The sequence below is a fragment of the Artemia franciscana genome, chromosome 2, assembly GCF_032884065.1.
Source record: "Artemia franciscana chromosome 2, ASM3288406v1, whole genome shotgun sequence".
In the NCBI taxonomy this organism is placed as follows: Eukaryota; Metazoa; Arthropoda; class Branchiopoda; order Anostraca; family Artemiidae; genus Artemia; species Artemia franciscana.
In genome coordinates this window covers 27,058,677-27,080,514 of record NC_088864.1, presented here as the reverse complement: position 1 = coordinate 27,080,514, position 21,838 = coordinate 27,058,677, and the positions used below count along the sequence as shown (strand labels likewise).

The following is a 21,838-nucleotide window of genomic DNA, read 5'->3' as shown; positions in this document are numbered from 1 at the left end:
GAACAAGGAACAAATTCTAGCTTAGTGCCAGAAGCTTTCTCATTTAAAAAGTAATATTTTTTAGGGTGATACCCTTGATTCCCAGGATACTACAGACCACTTGAAAAGGACTATTGTTCAGGTTCGTAAACATGGTATGAAGTGATATAGAAAGGGCAGTAATTCAAATTTTGTCTGCTTTTTTTGGAGGGGGGAAGAACTAATATTAGTGTTGTTGTATTAGTTCTGTACTATCAAATGTTGCGTTGTATGTTTTTTTGGCTTTATACTAATAAACTTGTTTATTTATTTGTTTATATCTTATTCCTGATTATCTGCAGTACTGAGAATACAGTTAACGTAGATTTGACGTACAGTTAATAAATTTAATCGAATTCCTAATTTTAGAGTGGAAAATGGGGATAATTAGGAGATGAGGAGATACAATAGAAACTTGTGTTACACTGCAGTAGAGAATTTGCCCATTTCTTCCCCAAATTAGTGTTAGCGACTATAAATCTAATATTCATCAGAAAACACACAGTTGTACACTAGGTAATCTGCAACTTAATTTATCTCCAACTGATGTTGTTTATTATTAATTGAAAAATATATTAAACATTAATAATGTTGACGAAGGCCATCCTTCTGAAGTCTTTCGGATTCGTTTTTGATGTAACTTTATATCAAACTTAACGATATACTTTTCTGCTTAATCCTAAATTGGGGATTGTACTTAATTCTATGAATTTTTTTTTAGCTGCAGTGAGGAAGGTGGGTTCGTCCGCCTATTTTTGAAGGGACAAGAAGCGACACAAGCGTATGATAAAGGCGATTACGAATTTTGTGGGAAAGAATTGCCAGAAACAACATCTTCAGATGGTCCTCGTCTCGTAGTTATATTTGCCAGTGGTCCTTCTCAAGGATCTGGATTTAAGGCGAAATATTCATTTTCGACAGGTAAATTCTTATATGGCACTTAGCAAAACTGGAACTAAAAACACAGCACTTAGCCAAACGGGAACTGGAACTAAAAACACAAGTTCTATTCTGTGCCTTTTTTTAGAAAATCTAAAAATAACATAAGGCATTTTTTTGCTTCTAACCAACCGCCTATTCAATGAGTGAAGCTTACGCTGTCCTAAATAGAAAAATATCTATATAAATGGCTTATGCCGAATTGTAGAATGTGTTTAATAGATCAGTATGTTAATCATCAAACGAGATTTCTCTCTCTCTCTCTCTCTCTCTCTCTCTCTCTCTCTCTCTCTCTCTCTCTCTCTCTCTCTCTCTCTCTCTCTCTCTCTCTCTCTCTCTCTCTCTCTCTCTCTCTCTCTCTCTCGCCCAGTAGGTGAAGTGCTATGGGCATAAAAGAGCGCCCACTCACTACATTGCATATTCAACTGTAAATATAAATTAACGCAATGGAAATCAAAACATTCTTCTCTGATTTTGAACTTAATCTTTTAATTCAAAAGCTTTCAAGACTTGTAAATTTTCTTCTACAAAATATTTCTAATGGATAACTCCATTCTCAATAAAAATACGAATAAATTTTCAGTCATGAAAAAAAAAATGTGTTTTCCAAATGTTGTCTGTTTCTCTTTTCCTCGCAAGAAGTAATTAAGTGCTAAAATAATATTGAAGTTATTTAAAACACCATTTTGTCAATAAAAGAAATTTGTTGCGGCAATATCTGCCATCATTCTTCTTTTGTTTTAGCCCGTGATTCCATATCCATGACCTAATCTTTTTGTTACTTTTCAAGAGGAGCGGGTAGAATACTGAATCTTACCCTAGCCCTGAACCATACTACTGTCAATTGTTTGTACCGTTAACTGAGCTGAAACAGTAACCAGAATTTTGTATCCTATAATTCCAGGCACACGCCAAACTATTCTGTCTTTTGTAGCGGTGAAATTTTCGTCTTAGTAGTAGTATTAACAATAATTTAATTACAGAACATCACAGACAATATCAATCGGTAGACAGCAAAAGCCTGCTTGCGAGGGTTTGCAACAAACAAGAAAATAATAATAAGAAATAAAAGGTATAAGGTGCTGGAGGATGAAACCGTGTACGGAGATATATTTACATTAATAATTCACACGGAATAAAAACTACATAATATCACGATCCCGAAGCGAAAATATTCGTAACTATTACAAACAATTCAATAAATAAACAAAAAAGCACATTATAATTAATCTCATTCTGATTCAATCTCAATCTGCTTTGAAGGTGCAACCGAGCAGCCCCGTATGTAGCTCAGATTTAAATTAACCAGTGTGCAATTCCTTAACACTTGGGCTAAGCTAATTTCAAAGCTGAGACCCACTATATATGACTGAAAAAGCAGCTCTACTTGAAACTAGGCGAGGAATCTTTTAGATTTTTAACGAAATACTCCTATATTTCGTACAGGGATCTGAAAGGTATCCATTACAGTACTCATACATAAAAGGTAGCGTATAAAAATTACTCAATGCAGCTGCAGTCATTATATTATTATTATTTATTTGCGAGCCCGTCATATAAAAACAAGAAGACGGAGCATAAACAAAAGAAAAAAGAAATAAAATTATAGTAAACACAAGAGCAAACAATTACCGGTGAGTACCGGCTTCCACAAAACAATTTGGTGGCGTTATTCTGCAGTACAAGTATTAGGCGGAGCATCAAAGGGAAAGGGGAAAGTTTTAAAAATCCGTCCGGATGTATCAGAGACTATCCGTAAAATATGCGAAGGAAAAATATGCTTTAATTTACGAATAGTCTCTAAATTATGCGATAGTATTTTTCTGATAGGGTTGACATGGTACTTAAATGATAAATTTAGGCTGGAGACCAGGCAAGCGTATGGTGTCCTGTGTGTGAACATACTCGAAAATTCTCTTACGGTCACAATGTCAGGTCAAAAGATTTCTTGTCAATAAGTATGTTAAAGAGAGTTCTTTTGTGAAATAGAATATCAAATACCTGGAACCCCTGCTCCTGATGGCTCATGTCGCTTCACTTACCTAAGTTCCAGTGTGAAGCAAGGAGAATTCAATTCACCACGACATCCGGCCAATTACCCCTCGAATACAACTTGTGTCTATACTATGATAGCTGAATATGGTGAACAAGTACGACTTGTGTTTGACAATTTCAAATTGAGAACAACACTGCAATCGGAAGGTCTAAAATATGGGTAAGACTTTCCTCGTTTAAATTTTCTATCAATGCAGAACCAATGATTAAATTGGAAGTGCAAAAACAAAATCAGTCAGCTGGTAATCTTAATAATCCTGTTAAAATAAAATAATTAAAAAACGACTGGTCTCTCCTAATTGAAATTATTGAAACACTGCGTTTAATATTAAAAACATTTATTTGAAAATGTTTTTGAGCAATGTTTCAATAACTATGGAGATATGTGATCAAGTGTAAGTGAAATTTTTATGAGAAGATGAATTGCTTATTCAAGATGAATGCATTGTTTTGAGAAAGCTATGTGAAAGTATAGCTCATCTTAAGTTTAATAAGTTGTTGCCTTGATTCATTGTATTGCCAGTGACTACAGTCCTGTTGCTATAAATTCAAATTATAACTCAATTTTATACCAATAACTTCTTGCTCACAAACAATACAGTGAATCAAGGGAACAGTTCATCATGCTCAAGAAAACCTGTAATTTAATGTAGCTCTCCTGGATAATATAAAGGGGATCAAATTAAACTTTTTTCTTAAACTTGTCGAAATTTTTTCAAGACCACGGGAAACAGCTTTAAATTTTTGGAAGATTTTATTGTTGAGTCATCTTTTTGCGGATGCAGCAATAGTTACAGCTTAGTAAAAAGTGTGCCGCGGTTCACAGCCAATAAAAAAAAGATGAAAAATTCAATTGTTATTTTGGGAATGCCTTCTTTCCTTTTATTTTGTGTATTTTCAGTTTTGTCTTTTTATTTCATCCTGTGTACTTTTGTCTACTTTTTGTGCAATAATAATACATGTAAAACGTATAACCCACTTAGCACTTTAAAAGGTCTTTTAATGGGTAGGTTCGAAGCGTAAAAACTGTGGGCGACGAAGAAAAGCTTGATAATTCTCAATCGGTAAAAAACAAGAAAAATTCAACTGATTCTTTTGACCGTTACATCAAAAAGGGCTTATTATCTATTATTATTTTTTTTAACGTTTATGTATTTAAGCTATATTATTCCCTGGATTTTTATCTACTTTTTCTTCTTTCTTTTTACACCGAAGGCTCAGCGGTGATATTGTCCGAAATTTCCGGCTTTTTCTTCCTTTTTGGCTGTAAATTACCTCGTTTTCCTTCGTTGTCCTAAATTTTTGTGTTATAGCATGGTTAGCCAGTGTGGTCCCTAGGCTTATTTAGGCATAGGTTAAACTCTCTTTTGATTCGGTACATATGGTCTTAAATATTAGACTCGGATCAAGTATCTAGCTGTATTATTGTATAGCTGTACCTTATACCCCAAGGACTGAGGCTATGTTTAAGTTTCCAAGGTACTTTTTTGGTTCCCAAAAGTATCGGTTTTCATTGAAGAGCGGTCGTCTTGATTATAAACTTTGAAGAGCGACACTTCTTCTATTTAATATATTGGGCTTTTTCTAAATCAAATTATTCTAAATTTATTTTAGTTAACTTATTGTAAAATTTATTATCATTCTAGATATTCTTTTCCTAAATCAAAATTAAAATTGAACTTTTTTCTAAATTTCCAACCTTCAAAGAAACAGAATTTGAAACTTTACGCACTCTTTTTTCTTTTTAACTATATTTACTCGTATAGAAGAAATGACAGACATAAACAAAAGTTCTATTGTTTGATCACCCCTAACTATCAGTTCATTTGCAGAGATCTTTGCAAAGAGGACTGGGTAGAAATTCACAACATATTTCGAAATGGCAGTTCAAGGCTATTTGGACGTTACTGCAACGAAACTTCCCCTGGTCCAATGGAATCATCGTTAGGGGCTTCAGGCCTTAAGGTCGTTTTTAGGACGGATGCTTGGGGCGTATCTAGTGGCTTCAAGGCACGTTATTTCTTCGAAAGAGAAAAGCCCCTTTTTGAAGGTAAAAATTTCTTTATTTTCGGTTTTATTTGTAAAAAGTCTGTTTTTCTGGTCTTCTCATTAGCAGGATATTAAAAAACCTAAATCAAACTTCAAAAACTCGGAAGGGAATGAAATCATAACCAGCTCCATCCTTAAACATCATGCTTATTGTAAAATTGCTACAATGGTATATTTTTATTATTCAAAATCATTACTTTTTCTTTTTTCTTTAACAAGGTAATGAACAGATTATATGAAGACAATATATATATATATATATATATATATATATATATATATATATATATATATATATATATATATATATATATATATATATATATATATATATATATATATATATATATATATATATAATATACATATATTATATATATATATATATTATATAGTATCTCGTATATTATATAGTATATTATATATTATACAGTATTTCGTTTTAGAATGTGGTCAACACTTGGTCGCATCTAGACTTGGAGCTAATAGTGGAGTCATAGCAAGTGCAAAATATCCTGCTCATTATGACGGTGGTAAAAAAGTTATTGGGGCAAAAACTTGTTACTGGCTTCTTACGGCAAGACCAGGATACAGGATTCTACTCTTCTTTACCAATTTTGGCATTGAAGGGACACCTACAGGTATTTTTATAATCAACATTTTACTGCTAATTTTTTAGATAAATCAGAATGGTTGTTAGTAATTTCAATCAGAAAGGATATTTCCACGAAACCACAACATTGCTGGTCAGTTTTGTGGAAGTGTGAAGATCTTAAGCAATCAAAATAAAAAAAAAGAATAAATAGAATAAGAATAAGAATGTAAATGCCTTCATCATATGGCTTTTGTTATTTGTAGTATCAACACTTTGGTTTTGTCGTGTTTTTTTTTTCCAGCACAACGATTTCAGCTTGTTCCTAGAAAGTAGTAAGGGTCTAACCTCTGCGGTTTTAATGGAAAGTGTGGACCTTGGGCCGGATTTATGAATATGACTTTGCATTTTGGAAAGCTTCGTAGAACTCCATTTCTGTTGGTGATTTTAGCTGATTTTGTCATTCGGTTTTTCGCGCTTGGGGTTGCGGTAGAGAAATGATATCAGATGTGGCTCTTAAACTTTAAAAGTTCTCTCATTGCTAAGGAAATTAGAGTTTATTCTTCGCTCCTTTCTAAGTAATGACGTTAGAAACTTTTGAACTAACTTTTGAACTAAGACAGATAGATTTTTTTTTTCGACGGCAGTCGATAGCTCTTGATGAGCTGATCAAAGTATATGTCATCCACTTTTCGGTGGAAAAATTCCTTCATGAGATATACCAGTTTGACAATTTAAAGGGGTTGACAACTTCAGTAGTACGGTACACACTGAAACCAAAAATAGGCCGAAACCCATTGTGAGACATATAGGGATGTTTTAAGCAACACTCGGCTGATAGCTCATAATCATCTTCGGCAATGAAAGGTTCGCAACTTTTGCTAGTTGGTGTACCTATTAGTTGTTTCCGGCGTATTTGATGGCAAGACCAATTTGGTTCCAGAGGTAAGACATGTAGGGGACTTGTAAGTAATAATTGGCTCTTAGGCTACAATCATCTTCAGCGATGAGGGGTTTGTAACTTTTGCTAGTTGCAATGAGGGTTTGCAACTTTCGCGAGTTGGTGTACCTTGTATTTATTTTAAGATCCTTACAGATTAACAACTTCAGCGTTTAATTGAAGCGAGGAAACAAAACCAAAGTTTTGCTCTAGCAACGCTTTACTCGGCGAAGCCGAACAAAGGTTGCCACATGCCACAACACCTCACGTTGCCCATGCAACGTAGATCTAGTTTTCTATTTCAGGCTTTGTTATTAACTTTTCTCATGTTAAAGAAATTTCATGAAAATGTATCATAAAATATGTTTTTGTTTCTTTTTGTTTTCTTTATGCCTTTTTGTTTTATTCACAATTGAACTAACTTGTTGTATTTGGTCAGCATAAATACAACTCATACAATCAAATACAATAAATACAATCTTGAAATAGCCTAATTAAAAAAAAAAACTTCGTAACATAGCGACACTGACTGATGTGTTCTGGAAATTTATACACTTTAGATATTAAAAGGCCAGCTAGTCTTTTAGTTTATCAGGGCAAAAAACGGGTATGGACTCGAAAAATTTGAAGAGCCCTTGTCAATTATGCAGCCTAAAATATAATTATAGGTGAGGGCCTGGGAATTACTAACTGCAATGCAATGCTTTGAACTGCCATTTTCGTTTTCATTGGTTTTCCCACTACAAAAGGTAGTGGGTAAATTTCCCGTGAATAAATGTCTTCTTGAGGCTCAGTCTCGTCTCAAGGTCATCTTGTATTTTAGCAATAAGCAACACAAGTTAAGTTTTCAACATGCAGTTCACAAAACCTAACAAAATTAAAACGCTCAATAGCTTCAAAACCCAGTTGCCTTATGGATCAGTTGACAGATAATCTTTCAAGGATTCAATTGAAATCAGTCACCTTAAACTTAAACTGTATCCTTCCCTGCATAAGGCAGGTTTTTACTTAGCTGCTCTATCAATGATTACTGGAAATACGTTCCGATTTCGAACATGAAATTGAAGGATATTGAATGAGCCTTTTAGATGTTAAATTCACTGAGATAAATTTTAGTGTCCAAAAATTTGGATTAGACATGACCGAAATCCAGCCAGTGGATGGACTCGATGAAAAATGACTTAATTTTTGACTGGCTGTGAAAGTAAGCGAAGCATGAACTGAGTGTAACAACAAGCTTAAATCTGAATCTCAACAAAAAAGAGCTAAGTTCATGCTGCGGGTGGTGTCAGTACAAAAATGATTCGATGAAAAAACGAGCCAAGTCCTGACTCGTTGTGAAAACAGGCAAAGTCCGGATTGAGTGTAACAACAAGTTTGGTCCTGAACATGTAGTTAATTTTTTTTTTTTCGTCGATTTTTTTTTTCGACGGCAGTCGATAGCTCTTGATGAGCTGATCAAAGCATATGTCATCCACTTTTCGGTGGAAAAATTCCTTCATGAGACATACCAGTTTGACAATTTAAAGGGGTTGACAACTTCAGTAGTACGGTACACACTGAAACCAAAAATAGGCCGAAACCCATTGTGAGACATATAGGGAAGTTTTAAGCAACACTCGGCTGATAGCTCATAATCATCTTCGGCAATGAAAGGTTCGCAACTTTTGCTAGTTGGTGTACCTATTACTTGTTTCCGGCGTATTTTATGGCAAGACCAATTTGGTTCCAGAGGTAAGACCGACATGTAGGGGACTTGTAAGTAATAATCGGCTCTTAGGCTACAATCATCTTCAGCGATGAGGGGTTTGTAACTTTTGCTAGTTGCAATGAGGGTTTGCAACTTTCGCGAGTTGGTGTACCTTGTATTTATTTTAAGATCCTTACAGATTAACAACTTCAGCGTTTAATTGAAGCGAGGAAACAAAACCAAAGTTTTGCTCTAGCAACGCTTTACTCGGCGAAGCCGAACAAAGGTTGCCACATGCCACAACACCTCACGTTGCCCATGCAACGTAGATCTAGTTTTCTATTTCAGGCTTTGTTATTAACTTTTCTCATGTTAAAGAAATTTCATGAAAATGTATCATAAAATATGTTTTTTGTTTCTTTTTGTTTTTATGCCTTTTTGTTTTATTCACAATTGAACTAACTTGTTGTATTTGGTCAGCATAAATACAACTCATACAATCAAATACAATAAATACAATCTTGAAATAGCCTAATTAAAAAAAAAAACTTCGTAACATAGCGACACTGACTGATGTGTTCTGGAAATTTATACACTTTAGATATTAAAAGGCCAGCTAGTCTTTTAGTTTATCAGGGCAAAAAACGGGTATGGACTCGAAAAATTTGAAGAGCCCTTGTCAATTATGCAGCCTAAAATATAATTATAGGAGAGGGCCAGGGAATTACTAACTGCAATGCAGTGCTTTGAACTGCCATTTTCGTTTTCATTGGTTTTCCCATTACAAAACGTAGTGGATAAGAATTTCCCGTGAATAAATGTCTTTTTGAGGCTCAGTCTCGGCTCAAGGTCATCTTGTATTTTACCAATAAACAACACAAGTTAAGTTTTCAACATGCAGTTCACAAAACCTAACAAAATTAAAACGCTCAATAGCTTCAAAACCCAGTTGCCTTATGGATCAGTTGACAGATAATCTTTCATGGACTCAATTGAAATCAGTCACTTTAAACTTAAACTAAATCCTTCCCTGCATAAGGCAGGTTTTTACTTAGCTGCTCTATCAATGATTACTGGAAATACGTTCCGATTTTGGACATTAAATTGAAGGATATTGAATGAGCCTTTTAGATGTTAAATTCACTGAGATAAATTTTAGTGTCCAAAAATTTGGATTAGACATGACCGAAATCCAGCCAGTGGATGGACTCGATGAAAAATGACTTTTTTGAAATTTTTGACTGGCTGTGAAAGTAAGCGAAGCATGAACTGAGTGTAACAACAAGCTTAAATCTGAATCTCAACAAAAAAAGAGCTAAGTTCATGCTGCGGGTGGTGTCAATACAAAAATGATTCGATGAAAAAACGAGCTAAGTCCTGACCCGTTGTGAAAACAGGCAAAGTCCGGACTGAGTGTAACAACAAGTTTGGTCCTGAACATGTAGTTAAAAAGGACTAAGTCCATACTGCAGACGGACCGGGTGCAAATATGAACTAAGCTTTGATGGTACAAAAATTAACTAAATCCAAGCTCCTGAATTTTCATAACTAATTTGCAAAAACAAACCAAGTTCTAAATCTGTATAAAAAAAAAAAAAAACAGCCTTAGTCCTGCCAGTAAAACGCTATGTGCAACTGATTTAAGTCTAAACTCGATGGAAAACATCGTGAGTCCAAACTGAGCAATATTTCGGCATGATTACTCTTTCGGAAACGAAATAAATCCTGACTTGGTGAAAAAAGTGTCGAGTCCAATCTTAAAGTAATCTGGTCTAAAATGATTCCTGAATGACTACTAATAACAGCTAAAACCGTGTGTATTCATAAAGGTGTTCCCCAGAGCCTAGGATAAATCCCCAATGCTAATAAACAAAAAATTTACAATTTAGAACCCACTTTGGCAATGTTATCACTGGAATATGCTCTAACACATTTTCTTTAAAAATACATAATCAAATTCCCAAAACATGGGTTCTTCCCGCAAAATCAATAGTACATAAAAATTTAAATCAGTAACGTTGCTTACTTCCTAATTGTGCTTATCGTTTCTTTCTCAAAGTTAATCAATTTGCCTTCTGCACGATTTAAGGTCGATTTATTACCTTGTTAAACGTAAAGTATATATTATTGTCAAGTGAAATCGACAGTTCATAGAAAAAAAGAAAGATGTTTTCCAAGAATCAAAACCCTTTCTACCAAATTATCTTTTTGTTCTCTGAATAGCCGAGTAAAATGCAAATCCAAGGATCAGTATATTCAGCAAAGATGCCGGTTTAAAGTATCATGGGATAGAGAAGACAAAGAGAGGTCGTTTCAAGGAACAAAAAGCTTTCTTTCTCACTAGCAATCGATTTCCTGTCATTTTCCCAGATGAGTGGATAACAATTTTATCTCTGCTTTGGAGAAACGGAATTTCATACAATCAACAACTAGAACAAAACAGAAAATTCACTGGAAGTAAAAAGAGAAAATAAATAAATATATCTACAATTGTTACTATTGATGACGATTTTCAAAGTTTATCTTGGGAACTAAACAGGGACACAACCAGTACTTCTTCTCCTCATGGTAAGATCAAACACACGGGGGGAGGACCATGTAAAATAAATCTTATGTTTTAAATGATACGAATATCGCGCAATTTTATGTTACTTCTGAACCAGTTTGATGTGGAAGATGGAAACTCTTCACCGCTTTCCTCTGTTCTGCGACCAGAACTGCAGCCTTTCTGCACAGTGGAATGTAAAATTAACAGGAAAAGTAAAAAAAAATTCTTTTTTATAACAGAGGATGTAACTCCCAACCACTCGAGAGAATAAAAATATCCTATGCCCATGGCCGTATCCAGGGAACGGGGTTTAGGAGATTTGAATCCCCTCCCCCCGAAATTTGTATCCGTCTCGTTAAAACGTAACACAATACATACAAACAAATTCTTGATCCTTTTATAAAGCTTTTTTGTAACCCCCCTCCCCCCAGGACAAAATCCTGGATACGACGTTGCCTATGTCAAAAACATTTAGGTCCCTAAAGAGTTATATAACGTCTTAAGAAACTTTTCCTTTTGTTTGAAACGAGTTGTATGCCGAATAACTGAATTATGTAACTTATGTCGTACCAATCTCTCACTTTTTACTCTAAAGCCTTTTTCAGCCAAAATACTTAGCTGGATAGAATTAGTTTCAGTTTTATTAATTGGAACATTAGCTCACTCATGTGAAGCGATGTATTTTTCGCATGTCATATCTCGCTTATTAGAACTACGTATTACTTATGTTTCTAAGTTTTGGAAAGAGTAAGCCCATTTCCCTCTCTTTTTTTTCTTCTCATTCAAAGACATGACGATATTGTTATTCAAAGATATTGTAATTCTTATCCTTTGCTCCTTTTAGTATTTGTTTTTACGACTTGTCTACTTTTATTTTTATTTTTTTTAGCCCTCGCTAGGTATGATAGAAAGTTTGGTTCATAGTGGATTAATATGTTGCTTTCATGTTAAAGGATAGCTACCATAAAGTAAAACAGGCATCATCTTTTAAAAAAGAAACTGGTCGATTTAAAAACAAAAGTGACAAAAGCAACTTCTGATATTTTTTCTCATTTTCCCCTTAGCGTCAGAAGAGTTCTAAGTATTTTTTACAAATGAGAAAGATATTATTAAGGTAAATTCAAACAATAAAATTGAAAGGGATAATGTTTTGTTATTTTAGCCATTACTTTTTTGGGCAACATAGCCCATACACCATTTAAATGTATTACTTTGTAGTCTCGGATATATTCTTGACTTGTGGAAAAAATTTCAACCACTAAATTTGTTTTTCTTCTTCTTCTTTTGAAGAAATCCTCAGTCTCAGCAATAAAATTGACATGCCATCAGTATTTCCACGATGTTTTAAAGAACAAAACAGTTGAAACTCTTTTTAAAGGAGGATTTGTTCCATAAAAATATAAAAGATTATTCACAAATCTAGTATGACTGTTGGGGCAGGTGAATTTTTGTAATTGATTGCTTCTCGAAGTAATATATTGATAACTTCAATATTAACTTTTTTTGTTAAGATACCGATAATTTCTTTCAGGAAATTTATATTAGCAATATGAGTCTTTTATATGCGTAAAGACAGCGTTCGTCCCAATGGTATGTAGTATATTTATTTAATTTTGTACAATGTGACGACTACCTAAAAACGATAAAGCATAAAAGGGAAATTAAGCGTATTATCAGAGTGGGATTTTTTGCTTTGCTTTTCCCTTTTCCATGTAGGCACCTGCACAACAATGGGTAGCCCTACCTTTAGAGGTTTAGCGCGGTAAATACTTGTTCCATACCATTTTAGGGTTGTCGTTACTTTTATTTCGGATAAGTATAAAGTCACTGGTCGTTGCTTTATTTACGAAGTAAAGGTTTTTGTGGTAAATTCTTTTCTATTACATGGGCTACCTTCATAGCTGTCAATTGTCTTCTAAACAAGATTAGTGGCATTTCTGAAAAAGCCTCGGCTTTAATAGTTTCTTGGAACACACTGCCTTTCCATTTACCATTGTAATGAAAATATTGAAAATGGTTAAAATCTTTAATAAGCCAATAAAAAGTAAAAAACTAAACTTTTTAATGCAAAAATAATAATAAAAGTCTGAAATATCGGCTTCACATCCAGAAGCCCTTATCAACAGGGATAAAAGAAAAAATAACCTTAAGAAAACACATAAACAAAAAACACAAAACACGCTTTACAAAAAAAAAGCACAAGAAAAACGAGAAGAGAACTCACATTTTCTATTTTTTTTAACGCCATTTTTAAGTGTGAATTTTCTCTTTGCTTTTCTTTTTAGCTTTTTTTTTTGTTTGAGTATGTTGTGTTTTGTTTACTTATTTTGCTTAGGCTGGCTTTCTTTCCGTTGATAAAATATTCCGGATCTTAAATCAAAATTTTCAGACTTTTATTATTAATTTATATTAAACAGTTTTTTTTTCACTGTCTCATTAAAAGATTTTAGCATTTTAACATGTTTTCATTACAGTTGTGAATCCTTGGCTCTGCAAAACATGCTTTAAGACAATGTGGAATTGCAAGCTCAAACTTTTGGTTTTTCAAAAGCATAAAACGTAAATCATAACGGGTGGTATTAACTCTCATTGGTTAACAGTAAACTTTAGCTCAAATTAGTAGGTGGCCAATATTGTTCCTCCATTTTTAATTACAATGTACACCGTGGTTAAAACAAATATTTTCCTAGAACGAGGATGTCCTGTTGCTACTGTTAGAGTTTGGTCCAAAGTTGGTGCTGGTCTTTCCCCAATAGAACTCTGCGGTGAAAACCTCACTCCGGAGCAGATGCAGCATTTATCTCAAGGAAATCAGATGCGTGTCGCGTAAGTGCTGATTCACTCTAGCAATTCTTTTAGATTAATTTTGACAAGAAGCTTCTTTCTAATTACTCTTTTTGTTTTTCAAGTTACTAGACATAGAAGAAAAAAAACGAATATCTTTTCTTCTTTTTCAGACAACATGGAAATGGCTAATACACAGTCACGCATCCTGTTCACAGGCACAAATTTAGAATAAAAGAAACAGACCACTTTGAAGTTGTAATATGGAGTGGCAATTCAGTATATATATGGTGTCTAGACTAGCGAGCACACTAAAACGAAATTTCAAGACAATCCGTTTGGATATGGTCCAGGAATTTTCTAATTATATGGTGGTACCTTTATATACGGAACACTCACTGCTTCATGGGAGAATTTTTCCGATATAAGCTTGTCTACTTTCACCGACTTGTCAATCCATGCTCAAGTTGGATGGGTGACCTAGTAGTCATGTCATTCGAGCGAAAAATCTTTAATGGAACCGTCAATAAAATATTTAGGGTGAAGTTCAGAAAAGTAAAATGAATTAAAATAGAATTAAAATCGAATAGTTGTGGTCATCAAGCCATGGCTAATTGTAGAAAAAGCCAAGAGAGATAGTTCAATCGAGTGAGAGGCAAATCTGGTATTAAATCTGGCTTTCTTGTGCAATTTCTAATTTTATGAATATGATGTAAATATGATCCAGTATCATGATAGAATTAAGGACTTAAAAATAGTTTTCCATTTTCGCATGTCTAAAGGCTTTTTCCAGCACAGGCGAAGGATTTTAATGAGAAGGCCTTTCCCCAGTTCCCCCCTTGTTATCCATAGAAACAGCTAAATCTGATTGTAAAGGTAAGACGTTATGAGGAAAAGAACTGTATATGAATCACGGCTCAACTCTCATGGCACAGATATGCAGCTAAAATAGACACAAATTATAGCATAGATAAACCTATTTGGGGGAAAATCTCAGCATTTCGCTAAAGACTAAAGTTTTGAATCCAAAGATTTTTAGAGCTTTCTATAGTATAGTCACCATTTTATAAAGTATAAGCTTTTTTTATTTTCGCATTTTTGAATTACAAACTGTCTGTGTATTTCAAACCGTTTATTACCATAAGCAATCTAATTGACTATACTGAACAGTTATGTGTCATGGTTAGTGTCAGTTCTGATCAGCGGTTGTTTTAAAATGTTTTTCGACTAGCTCTTTGAAGAATTTACATCACCAGTTTTTTGTTTTTTGTTTGTTTTTTTTTAATATGTGAAAGTTACTTTGACTTTTTTCAGTTTTTAATTCAGTCTTTATTTTTAATTTAATGAAAATTATTTTCAATTACCTATGTTTATTCTATCTTCAGTTAAAACAACAAAATTTAAAACTTTGACTGTTCTTACTGCTGCTAAAAACTTGGTTGGTTCCAATTTTTTCTTAATGCTTTAATACAAATGAAAGGACTTGAATACAAGAGACATAGTAACAATAATAGACGGTGTCAACCACGGATCATATGTATTTTTGCGACTCCTAAAAATTGAACCCATATACCCCATAAAGGATTTGGTTTCTATTCACCCGGCTTTTGATATTTATTCCATGATATTCAGATGTGGAACCATCGTGGAAACTTGGAGAAGAATAATATTGGAGTGTCCAGCTGGAAATATTTTGTAGTTTAGATGGCTTAACAACAGGATGAAACGTTCGCCTGGCAAAGCCTCTGTTTAGGATGGGATGATCTATCATTGGACTCTTCAATCCTAATTACTGGATATGTTTAATACCATTTTGGGGTGTGGGGTCAATGATCACTTGTGATTTGAACTTAGACTTGTAGAACCGTCACACTCGTAAATGTAAAAAAAAATATGGTTGATATATCAATACCAAAACTGTCAATAATTTTATATTTTTTATTGAATTAAAATCCCCCTCCCCGATAAGAATTAACTTCCTGCAAGAAAATTGATATTTAGTCAGAGATCTTCATACTTGCTCTTGCAAATTTCCATTTATTTATGCTTGTAAATTTTTGCTAGCAAATGGAAAAAATCTTCCAGGTTTTCATTATTTAAATTTTCGCTGAAAAATGTGACCCTTCTTTTTCCTCTATATCCTTTCTTTTCTTCCCCTATTTCTTTTGCTGATAATATGACTTCTTCTGCTAATATGATAGTCAAACCTCAAAGGCTTTTCTTTTCTTGTTCATAGTATATTACCAAAACCATCCAATAACAATTATAACTTACTTATACAGGTTCAGCATAGCAGATAAGGCAGTGGGTGCCCCAGGATTCCGTGCAGTGTGGACAGAAGTTGAAAGTATTGAAGAAGGTTATTGTTCCCAATTTCAATGTGTTGTAAGCCGTATATGTTTACATAAAGAAAATCTATGCGACGGATTGTACAACTGTGGGTTTAATGATACGTCTGATGAAACGTACGGATGTAAGTTACATTTATTAATATTACTTTCCCGCGAATTAATCTGCCTATCACTTCAATGTATATTCTAATAACTTTTCATGATACATTTAATTTTAATGCATATCTTCGTATATTTTACTTTTGAATATTGTTGGTATATTATCTCTTCCGGTCCAGGCCTTTAAAACAAGACTTTGCTGAAGTAGCGGCCGTGGAATCAACCGTCAACATCCAAGCGAAGCTTCATTTCTTTACTCAATCGTTTTGTTATTTGAGGCTGCCTTTCATGTCGTACAAAGATTTTACACAAAACAAACGTTTTGTGTAAACTCCTTTACACAAAACACACAAAAAAAATTCTTGAAGAGAGAGTATTGGATATTTTCTTTTTCTTGGAAATTGTTTTGTTATCTGAGGCTGCCTTTCATGTCGTACAAAGATCTTATACAAAACACAGGTTTTGTGTAAACTCCTTTCCACAAAACACACAAAAAAATTCTTGAAAAGAGAATTGGATATTTTCTGACAACCAATTTGAAAAGTGGAGCCACAAATCCAGGCATTCTTAAATGATTCTGCTTGTTCATTTAAATCCATTGTTTCCTGATTGGCCACTACCACCCTCTTATTCTCTGAGGCTACTCATCCGAGGTTAATCGATTTATTAGCTGAGGCTACCTTTCATGTCATATAAAGATTCTTTTCACATGTTTTATTTAACTTGTTTTTATTTAACTAACAAAACCACTTCTTCTTCATCTAACGTTTTAAATTATAGTACTCGACTTGTGGTAATTTGAAAGCAATAGGTTGGTAGGAGTCTACGCCACCCAAGTTTTTTTTAGGCTTATTTTTTTAGCCTTCTTCTTTTTAAATCTTATATAGCTCTTTTATATAAGTCATTCTTTCAGCTAAATACGTAATATTATGTCAAACTTTCCATGGTTAGTATAATGAAGGCTACTTATCCTTCACTGAAAGTTTTGAGTTCTAGCATTCGCATAAAGATGTATTGGTAAAATGAAAATTTGGGACACTATGCATGAGACTGTTGTTGATTAACTAAAACCATACTATTCAAAATTGTACCCTGAAAAATAAATATTGAAACTGCAAAATTGCACAAAAATTTCATTGGATTCACATCTTCTCGACAAGCGAAGCTGGTGGTCTCAGGGTTCAGATTCTTTCCCCAAAAAATGTAAAAAACTGTATACATACATCATTTTATATCACATATTTATTGGCTGTAAAAAAAAAAAATCCCAAGCAAGATATGTCTCTCCATGAAGGGTTCAGTTGCCAAGAATTTGATCTTAGCATAAGTTTTAATGTTCTTGGAGCAATGGTTATGAATACCTTCTTTCGCTGAGCTTAGATCGGTTTCTTAAGCCGACAGTGGTCTGGACATCATAGTAATAGTCTAAAGCAGTTCAGTTCATATATCTCAATGGCGTATTTTTGATACACAAAACTTAGAAAAATGTCAGAAAATAATTGATGCCATATTTTTTTTTGTCAGGCCATTTGCATTTCATAGTAGGACGTTCAATATATAAATTTCCGACTTGACTAGGGCCACAAGTACATTATGTATACAGATAATGAATTTAAGAACTCAAGATAATTCACAAACTAAAAATCTACTTGTGCCAAGGAAGTGGTAGCACCTTACTTTGCAGGTACAGAGTGTAACCCACAAAGTGTTACAGATCAACAACTAAAAATTGTGCTTTGGAGCAAACAAATTGGTGTTAATGCTGATCCATCTTACAGAGAAAATAATAACATAACTTTAAGAAGTGCATGCTCCCTCTTCATGTAGATGCAATAAAAATTTGACGTTACAACCCCAAAAAAATGCGATAAATATGAAATTTTATAGGAAAATTAAGCCAGCTTTATCTAAGATATGTTTTTGGAAAATGCTTCCATTAAAAGGTTTAAAGTATTTGAATCTTTAGGTATTTTACACTTGTATACAACAGTCTGAATGCAAGCTTTACAAGCTTCAAAATGCAATCTTTACTACAATACTAAATTTCGAAATGATGCTTAGATCATTTTTAGGATATAGGGGTCATTGGAGTGCCAGACACTCTTTCAGCCTTTGTGCTGCTAGTCATTTTAATATGATAACTAGATATGTTACTGCAATAATAAGGGAGCTAATAATAAGGGAACTTGCCCACCTGGAATGTTCTGACCCTTAACCTCCCTGGAGCGAAGTCAATGCTTGCGCTAAAACTCGCGCGTTTTGGTGTGGCTTTAGCAGGCGTAACTGAAGCTCACCTTATAGGAAACAGCTCTGAAGACATTGGTGAAGGCTATCACCTAATCTGGTCGGGTGATCAGAACCAAAACTAATGGAGTCACACTTGTGCTAGACTCTCGGACCAGAAGGTGCCTCCTTTCTTACAAGCAAATATCATACAGGATACTAACAGTTCAAATCCAGAATAAACATGGAAAATAGACCATCATTGTCTGCTACGCCCCAACAAACCAAGCCTCAGATGAGATGAAAGATGGTTTTTACGCACAGCTGTCTAGCATCCTAGCAAAAGTATCCCCTCATGATGTTTTAACCCTTCTTGGCGGCTTCAACGGCAGTGTCAGAGATACAGACGGCGTTTGGAACAATGTTCTAGGACCTGTAAAACCCGACTGATTGAACCAAAATGGGCTAAGGCTCCTCCAGCTGTGCAACATGCACGATCTCGTGATCACCAACACCCTTTTTCAAAGGAAAGAAGTTCACAAATATACCTGGTATAGCAATGATGGACGAACAAGAAAGATGTTAGACTACATAATCGTGTCCCGACGCTGGCGTTCCTCTATAACTAATTGCCGAACTTACAGAAGAGCAGAATTGGGAAACACCGACTACAGGCTTGTCGTCTCTAACCTTATACTACGCCTAAAAGCCGAGAAAAGTGATCACCGTCCCCCCAAATTAGACCTGAACAATCTTGCAAACTCCAACACACGCCAGGTTTATGCTGTCTCCATCTCAAACCGTTTCGACTGTCTTGGTCAAATTTCAGAATCTGAAGACGCATGGCAACTATTCAAAGACCGGATATTGCGCTGAAAGTACTATTGGTCGTCTGGAACCCAGAAAAAAGTCCTGGATATCGAAGGAAACTCTAGATGTTATTGAACAGCGTCATAAAGCACGCCTAGCGAAGGACATGGTTACCTACAGACGTCTAAACGGCGTAAGAAATAAACTCCTCCACAGAGACAGAAAGCTGTTCACCAAGAAAAAAGGCCGCCGATTTTGAGGAGGCCGCCAGAAAGGGTGACACATGCGCTCTATACAAACACCTTCGGGATCTTACAGATAGAAAGAAATCTTCCCTAGGCCCTATCACATCTAATGATTGAAATATTCTTACTGACGAGGGCGCTCAACTGTCTGCCTGGAAGGATCACTTCTCTTCGCTTCTAAACCTGGACTGTGTTAGCCAGCCCGACCTTGACCTTCTTCAAGTTGCATCCAGCACCCCTGAGGCCCCGTGTGAAAGTGTGCAACACCCTTTCACCTCTACACAAATCCTGAAATCTCTGAAACGGATGAAAAACAACCGAGCCCCAGGAATCTATGGTATCCCTGCAGAACTGCTGAAATATGGTGGGGCAGCGACCCTTCTCTGGCTCCAAGTATTGTTCTCCGTAGTATTTCTTACAGAATGGATTCCAAAAGACTGGCGAGCGGGCATCATTCTGCCCCCTGGAAACGGAAAGGCAGTCGAAGAATCTGCTCCAGCTATCGTGACATCACACTCCTCTCTGTTCCCGGGAAGCTTTTCGTTATGACCCTCCTGGACTACTGTACCACTGTCCTTAGAAGCCAACGAAGAATCCAACAGGCTGGTTTCATGCCAGGAGGGTCCACCGTGGAGCAAATATTCACAATGCGGCAGCTGATAGAAAAGACTCGAGACTTTCAACAAAAAGCATATGTTGCCTTTGTGGATTTCAAGGCTGCTTTCGATTCTGTCGACCGGCAATCACTCTGGCTCATACTGAAAACAACGGGACTACCAGTGAAGTACTGCAACCTTTTCGAGTGGCTCCACGAAGGGACTGAGAGCTGCGTGCAAGTCAATGGCAGACGCAGCTCATCTTTTGAAATCAATACTGGAGTCCGTCAGGGCTGTGCTGCTTCTCCAAAGCTATTTAATTGTGTCATTGACTACATCATGACTCGGACCATAAACCACCTCCAGTTTGGGTTGCATTACGGCGATACAGTACTTTCAGACGCTGACTATGCCGATGACCTTGCTCTTGTCTCCGATTCACCGTCGAAGCTCACAGAAGCCCCACAGATCCTTGCTGATGAAGCCTTAAAGATAGGGCTGTCGATTAATTGGCAGAAGACAAAAGTGATATTTGTTGAACCCCGTAACTCACCGCGTCCCCCACCAGTCCTAATGGTCGGTGACAAACCAGCTGAGATTGTTGAGGAATTTACATACCTTGGCTCTATCCTCTCAAATGACGGATCAATCCTCAAAGATCTAATGCACCGAATTGCCAAAGCCTCAGCAGTAGTGGGAAGACTAAGTGCCCTTTGGAGGAAACCTTCTATCAGCCGTAGGACCAAGATGCGCATATACAATGCTTCGGTGGGATCCGTGTTTCTTTGCGGAACCGAAACCTGGCCAGCCACTCAGTCTGTGCTTAGCACCGTAAATACAGCCCAAACAAAACATCTTCGCCGCATTGAAGGACTACGCTGGCACGATTTTGTTAGCAATGAGAACCTCCTGGCGTTAACTGCTCAAACGCCCTTCTCAGTCCAACTCGCCCAACGAACACTACGCTGGTACGGACATCTCCTTCACATGCCCCCCGACACTCCCGCACGAACGATTTTTAACTTTGATCTCGTGTTGCACGGATGGAAACGCCCAAGAGGTCGTCCCCCCAACCAGATGGAAGGACACGACAGGTGCCTTCTTAGCCATGGTAAATATTCAGGAGGACGTCCACATCCTTGCAAGAGACCGGTCTAAATGGAGGTACCATGTAGCATCACTCTCGACACCGGAAGCATTTCGGCAGGAGCATTAAGTCAAGTAAAGTAAGTCAGGTATAACTCTCTCTACCTCCATGTTACATACTTAGCTCAAACATATTCTTCCCAATGGAATGGATCTTGTGAGCGAATTCCACTTCTATAATATTCTGAAGGACCTCTCAGGAAAGGTTGGAAACTTTTGCCCTAAAAATGTACTTTTTGAGGCTTCAGGCACCTCTCCCCTCATAAATATTCACAGATTCCCATTTCCAATTGCTGACGTGCAGCTATGCAGTTCCTGATGCTACTCATACGACCTATATAACAACCAATCATTTTGTAAGGAGTGTGTATTAGTATAATTATTGTTATTGTAATTATTTATTTGAAATCGTGCCATTACCAAAAAAATGAAAAAGACGAAGCATTAACAAAAGAGAGAAAGTAAAAAACGACACTATATGCAAATCACAAGGCTAAATATAAGGCTACTGACGTTTGAATTATCAACTTGGTGGAAGTAATAAAAGACTTGAGAGACATGACTAATTATAGTTAAGCCAAGAACAATAGTCTCTGTGAGAGATAAAGCTGGCTTTGCTTTTTCAGAGTTGTTTAAAAAATAGCCCCTCCCCCCTAACAATGGCCCAATAATCCCTTCCCAATGATATGGAGAAAAATTTATAAATCCCATGCCCCTTGACTATCCGAATATGGAACCCTCTTGACCACCCCC

The 21,838-nt window shown here is 35.7% G+C and overlaps 1 protein-coding gene across 2 annotated transcripts in view; it reads left to right on the top strand.

The window, feature by feature from the left end:
- Positions 1 to 21,838, top strand: part of LOC136039440 (cubilin-like) — a 90,677-nt gene that overhangs the window by 64,241 nt on the left and 4,598 nt on the right. For both annotated transcript variants that reach the window (XM_065723195.1, XM_065723203.1), the window contains exons 8-13: positions 740 to 939; positions 2,947 to 3,172; positions 4,845 to 5,062; positions 5,508 to 5,702; positions 13,522 to 13,657; positions 15,898 to 16,088. In XM_065723195.1, coding sequence (XP_065579267.1) covers positions 740 to 939; positions 2,947 to 3,172; positions 4,845 to 5,062; positions 5,508 to 5,702; positions 13,522 to 13,657; positions 15,898 to 16,088 — 1,166 coding nt within the window. The remainder of the gene's footprint in view (positions 1 to 739; positions 940 to 2,946; positions 3,173 to 4,844; positions 5,063 to 5,507; positions 5,703 to 13,521; positions 13,658 to 15,897; positions 16,089 to 21,838) is intronic.